At 40.5% G+C, this 6627-nt stretch overlaps 1 protein-coding gene across 15 annotated transcripts in view; it reads right to left on the bottom strand.

The window, feature by feature from the left end:
• The window catches only part of Rbfox1 (RNA binding fox-1 homolog 1), a 1689477-nt gene that overhangs the window by 17478 nt on the left and 1665372 nt on the right, over window positions 1-6627 (bottom strand). For 11 of the 15 annotated variants that reach the window (XM_026780390.1, XM_026780381.1, XM_026780380.1 and 8 more), the window contains one exon: window positions 2995-3047. The exons of the other annotated variants lie outside the window; for them this stretch is intronic. In XM_026780390.1, coding sequence (XP_026636191.1) covers window positions 2995-3047 — 53 coding nt within the window. The remainder of the gene's footprint in view (window positions 1-2994; window positions 3048-6627) is intronic. 15 annotated transcript variants of the gene reach the window in all.

The following is a 6627-nucleotide window of genomic DNA, read 5'->3' as shown; positions in this document are numbered from 1 at the left end:
TATATATATATGTCCTATGTTTTTTTTCATCTATATGATTTGGGCATTAGAATGGAAATTTACCTGTGGATGGCTCATCCTGAAATATTTAGTGCTGTGACCTCAGAGTTAGATGCAGTCCCTGAATGTGACATAGCTCTGTAGCTGTGATTGAAAGAATCACAGTCATTAAATAACTTGGTTTTCAGCCTCTGTTCTCACATAAGACCCATCTTGTTCTGCTACAGTCACTAGTTTATCCTGGAAGTGTTCTCGTGAATCACAGTGGCAGGGGGTTTTCTCAGAAGGAAAAACCATCCCCTGCATGCTTTACACCTCCTGCTGCCTCCAAACTATGGATGGTTCTCGATGTTATATGTTAATAGATGGTTCAAGTGGGTAGGTAGATGCAACAGTTAGCCCTATACCCTGCCATTAAAGGGACAGTCTCTAGTTGCCCTCTTCCAAAGTGACCAACTCAAATATTGCAAATTTGGAATCACTGAATAAGAAAATCGTTGTTCCCACAGACAGTCTCCCAGAGAGTAAATGTGGATGGGTAACTACCCCATGCAGCTAGCAAAAGCAGAATCAGTGCGAGGGCATCCTCTGCAAAATATACACCCTTTGCCTTGGGGAGTTCAAGCCCCAACTCACGACCTGTCTCTGTGGATGCCGAGCATCTCAGCACCACTAAGCCACAAACTGCCTGCTCACGTCTCCCACCATTTATAGCCTTTCCCCAAAACCCATCCTTTTAAGTATTTTTATAAAATCTAGCAAGCCTTACAAAGCAAGATTTTAAGATTTTTTTTTTTAACTTCAATGTAGTGAATCAAGCCCAGAGGTTTATTCCTTCTAGGCATGTTTTCTACCACCAAGCTCATCCTCAGTCCAGCTCACTGAGAAGTTTCTCCTCTTAAGAGAAAGGGAAGTGCCTGTTACTGAACTCTGGTTGTTGATAGAGACCAGGATGCAACAGACTTGGTGCCAGTGGTGCTGCAAGTGTGGGGTCCTTACAGTCAGGCTGTACGTGCACTGGGATTTTGCAGCTTCCAAGGGAAGATCTCTTAAAGACATTAATTTCATTGCAGTTCTGAGTTTTCATTTTGACTCTGTATGAGAAGTAGGCTAGCTGCAGGGAATCTGATTGATATGTGTATCTTTTTCTTCCTGCTTGATTCAAAACTTCCAGTTCAAATGAGACCTTATGAAGCACACAACACATTATTAATATGGCCATCAGAGCAACAATGGTATCTTTGAAATGTGATCCATAGCAATTCATTAAGAATTTACTGAGCAGCCCTCCAAGAGAAAGCCAGATGGGGGGAGAGCTGAGATGTATTCATGCAAGCATTACATGTTGCTTCTTTATAGAAGGTTGCATGTGGACCACTTGATAACATTACAAAGTTTGTCAGATCATGGGATAGAATCAATATCTTTGATAGTGCCTTTGAGTTTCTAGTTTTTATCTATGATGTCAAAATACAATCTGAGACGCATGAGTCTGGAACACACGTGAAATATAACACCACACACCCACAGATAACACTCGTTCACACGCTAAACCACCAATCTTCCCAACCCCATTCTCTCTCTATCCTATCTCCTTTCCGTTGCTCCGCTCTGGAACTGTTAAGTTTTCCCAGTTGGTGTCCCAGAAAACTATTTCTCATCCTGTCACTCTCAGCAACGCAATTAGCAGGCCACCTTCCATTGTAAGGCGTTAGTGTAGTGTTAGCTATAGCAGCACCTCTAACAGGGAGGAGCAGAGATGTGAGCATAGAGACAGGAGGAGAGAGCAGCACCATTAGCAAAGGAACTTCATATAAATGGAGTGAGCAGTTGCGTTAGAAAATGGGCTTGTGTAACTCTTGGAATAAAACCTCAACCCCATTTAAAAAAACGCAGAGAATGTCTTTCTAAATGGCCCTGTCAGAGCATGTTCCTAGCTAGCTCTGTCCTTCCCTTCATCCATTCTCTCCTGAAACATTCTTAGTAATTCGCACCTTTGATTACTACTCCATTGATAAAAAGTGACTGGCAACAGAGGCACGCTGTGTGTGTAAGGCTGGGTGGTATGTTTGCTTTAGAGCATCATGTGACATGCTTGGTTATGGCTCTTACATCTACTTTCCTTGGTCAAAAGCATCCCATTGGCAAGACTGCCTAGTGATTATCTGAGGTAGTTTAGGCTTGAGCCCTCTGCACACACATACAAAAAAAGGAAGAGAAGAAAAAAGAAGGGAAGAGAAGGGGAGAAGGGGAAAGAGATCTAGTATTCATTAAGGGACTATCTTGGCATTTAGTCCAGTAACTCCAAATCTAACTGTTCTAAACCACATCAAAGCAAAATGACAGGGATTATTTTGATGAACATATCATGCAACTAGGTAATTTCTATTCACCAAGGTCCTGGCTTTGGTAGCAAAATGAACCCTCCTTTCCTTAAGTCCTGATACTTGAGCATATGTTGAAGGAAGGAAACAGAGGATCTTTAACAAACGAAAGGAAGATCCCTGTCTTATAAAACAGAGATAATTTTATTTCCTAACCCACTGGCTTCGTGGATGCAGTCTCTTACGGCCAGTAGCATTCTATAAAGATCCAAATAATTCCCATTTCAACCTCTGTGAACATAGATACAATGTGTCAAAATGCATGGAAGTTGCGTCCTGTCCCTAAGCTCCCTTGGTCAGCATTTTACAATAAGAATACTGATTATTCCATGAATTTTGTTGTGAATTTGTTCACCACAAGTGTTAGCCTTCTGAACCACGCATTAAAATCAGAAATACAAACATCAGAGTTAGCAAAATGCCTCATGTATTTTTCATGTGGTAGGTCCTAAAAGCTTCAGCTACACTCAAACGTATATGGTCTCTTTCACTCTTTATGAAAACTTAACTTACTATAGTGACTAAGAGCGGCATGTGAGGAAGATAAAAAGAAAAAAAAAAGGATATTGAGACTCAGATGGGAGCATCAGGAAGTAGGAATGTCTGTTACCTGCAGAGGTGTTACAAGAAATTTCATCTGTTGCAACGAAGACGAACTGATTTCTGGAAGAGAAGATAAAATTCACAATACTGCTCACTCAGGGGGAAACGTGCTCTCTGGCGATTGGTCCCATGTGCACAGGTGAAGGGCGGGGAGGGTACTGCATCTGCATGGGTGTGGCAGGGAAATGTGCTGATGGACCGTGGACTTGGAAAGCTTGGAAAGATCACAAAACAGGCATGCGGGACCACTTTCATGAAACCATGAGGGCATCGGGATGTGGGCATGTTCAAGCTATTATTGTGCCAGGGCATTAATACTGCGTGTTACCGAAACATGCCAGGGTATATAGCTAAGGCCAAGCTATTTCAAGTTGTGCTTACAAAGGTTTTTTTAAGCTAAATATATACTAAAACTTTTTAAAAATAAAGACTATGATGAGGAAAAGGAGTGTACTAGGACTAACTAGAAATGCCATAAACTCCATATATTATAAAGCACTATTCAAAGCTGTTTTTAAAAGGAAAGAAAAAGATACTTTCATTACAGAAGAGAACATTATATATGGAATCAGGTTATGGATAATAATTTCTTATCAAACTAAGCTTGCTATATGAAGACAAAAAGCTCGTGAAGTGAAACAACACCCATCTTTCCAAATTATCCTTTTATCTGGGGCAAGCATGTGCACGCCACAACGCACACACGGGAGTCAGAGGACATCCTTGGTGTTAGTCCTTGCCCTCCATCTTATTTGAGACAGCATCTCCTGTTATTTCCAGCCATATACACCTGGCTACTGGCCCATGACTTTTCAGGCATTCTCCTGCTTCTGTCTTCCACTGTAGGAATGCTGTAATTACAGACACATACCACTGTGTCTGGCTTTAACTGGGTCCTTGAGGGATTTGAACTCAGGTCCTTACAGCTACACAGCAAATGCTCTACCCACTGAACCGTCTCCACTTCTATCAAGTTATTTTTAAAGGAGGCATATTGGAAAGAAAATTTTTTAAAAAAATGGAAAATGCTATTTTGCTTTGGTTTTCTAAATCCAGACAATAAAACCCCCTTAAGGTATTTTCAGTGGTGGCAATTCCACAATGTAAGGTGTTTGAATGCAGAAGTACTGTTGATTTCCCTAGAAATATGAATATCTATACTGTGCCTGTTAGGATGGCTTGTTGAAATTGGCTAGGGTCTTAAATGCCTTAAAAAACCCCAGAGAGGTGCTGGGTTCTCATTTGTTAGATTTTTCCTGTGCACAGGGATCAAGAACCCAGATAAATGCATTTCTGGGAGAGTCTTGGTATGATTGCTTTTGTTCCAATGTTTCAAAACCAACCAGCATGAGCAATTCATAAGACATCTTAGGAGAGTCTTACGGTCCCAGGAGGTGCCCCTTTGAATGTAAACAGAGATGCCTCGCAAAGATTCCCTGGAACTTAACATTCAGTTGAAAATTCTAGATGCTTCTAAACCAATAAAATCCTAATAAAATTATACATGCTCTGAGAATACTGTCTTCTATAAATCAAAAGTCAAAACTCAGTTCATTTGTCACCTATCTTAAAACAATAAAAGTTAGTTCCGTTGCATCTTTGCGACATTTCTATTATGTCCCAAACTTTTTGAAACTGAGAAACTATTGGGTTTTACATTCTCTAGGTTTGAGGAGCAAATACAATTGATAAATCTGAAAATGAAAGAGGTAGGTGGTGTGGGATTTGATTTAAGGGGTAGTGAGATTTGGCATGCCAAACCTGCAGGTAGAGTATTCCCAGCATGCATCAGACAAGCACTTAGCAGGACCTCTGTTCACAAGGTGCCCATAACAAGGGCTCAGCCATAACTGAACATGGCAACTTTGCCCATTCACAGGGTGGGCCCTTAGAAGAGGCATTTCCATATTCACCATGTGTGTGAGCTCTGTCTGACTCTACTCCCCAGTTTTATAAGACCTTGCAAACTTGTATGTTGCTTCTGTATGACTCCTTTCTGAGGAATAGCCTATATAACTATTGATGACCTTGAACTGATCACCCTCCTCCACATCTAACATGTTACAATTACAGGCATGTGCCCTGACACCTAGTTTCACCTGGTGCTAGGAATCTAACCCACAGTTTCATGAATGGGAGGCAAGCATTCTGCCAACTGAGCTACTACCCAACTCCTAGGTTGCTAGTTGGGTGAGCAGGGCTGATTTAGGCAACCCACACATTGAATGTTATTTAATGAATAGAGAAAACTAACAAAATTAAATAAATGCATAGGATATTATTATAAATTAATTCAATCTTAAATTTCCCAGAATTTTAAGCAATATGATGTTGGCTTCAAGAGTGAATTTTTGAACACTGTAATTGTAACTCTTCTTTTCTCCTACTCTTCTTCTCTCTTTGCTTCTTTGCGTTCCTTCTTCCTCTCTCCTCTCTCCCTCCTTCCCTTCTTCTTTCCTTCCTTTCTCCTTCCTTCCTTTCTCCTTCCTTCTTCCTTCCTTCCCTCTTTTTAGTCTTTTTCTTCTCCCTTTCCTACCACCAACCACTACTTCTGGTAACCTTCCTCTCTTGGATTTTTTTCTTCTCATTGGGTCTTTTTTATTTTTGTTTGGAGGTAGAGTCTTACTATATCATATAATCTGATCTTGAAGTGCTAGCTAGGTTCAACCCATCTTGACTGAGGCTTCTGAGGAACTGGGCCTGTCTCACATCATTTTGACAATTATTGATGAAGTTTTTGAACAAAATAGATCACATCTGTTCTGAAAATTCACTTCCTATAAAGAATTGTCTTAGCTGGATTCTGTTAAAAAAAATAAGGTAAAATCTAAAAAAATCTAAGGGCCATTCCCAGTAGTAGCAGAGAGAAGGGAATAACACATACTGTTGCAGTACCAGAAGGACTTACAAAAAGTCTTTCCAAAATTAATGGTCATTTTAAGCAAGAGTTCTGTGCTCTTCTGCTTTATTTTCAAATACCCATAATCTGTCCCATTCACTACCAGAAAGAACCCCATAAAATTCCAGCAAAACGTTTTTCTACAGAGCTCATTAAATGTCTGTGTGGCTGCCAGCCTTCTGAGTGCTTGCTTTCATTGGTTTATTATGAGTAAGATCAAGAGGAAAGTTGTATCAAAGAGGCTCAAAGGAAAGGACAATGTGATGACCAATCAAGCAATAGTACTGGATTTCTCAGGGCCTTCACATTAGTGTCCATCACCCTGTCCTGTGCCATTTTATGGATATTTCTGTTCCTTCTACCCTGAAGAACCATTTAAGAAAAATGTTCTATTTAGATGCATGTAAATAGGCCATGTGCTGACTTGTTCTATGAAGCCATTATCCCAAATTACCAGAGAGAGACAAATAGGAATGCAAACTGTAGCTAAAAAGAGTGCCGTTTCCAAACAAGCTTGGAAAGAATGGAATGATCCTAGCAGCACAGCTGTGGAGCAACCACTCAGGACAAGAAAGGAGGCTGGAACATGGGTCACCTCCTTATGTTAACCATCATATGTTCTCCATGCTCTATATAGACCCACACATTTAAACGTTACCTTACATTTTATTTCTTCTTCCTTCCTTCCTTCCTTCCTTCCTTCCTTCCTTCCTTCCTTCCTTCCTTCCTTCCCTCCCTCCC

This window comes from Microtus ochrogaster, chromosome 7 (genome assembly GCF_000317375.1).
Source record: "Microtus ochrogaster isolate Prairie Vole_2 chromosome 7, MicOch1.0, whole genome shotgun sequence".
Lineage (NCBI taxonomy): Eukaryota > Metazoa > Chordata > Mammalia > Rodentia > Cricetidae > Microtus > Microtus ochrogaster.
The sequence above is the reverse complement of the archived record's forward strand: the minus strand, read 5'-3'. Positions and strand labels throughout refer to the sequence as shown.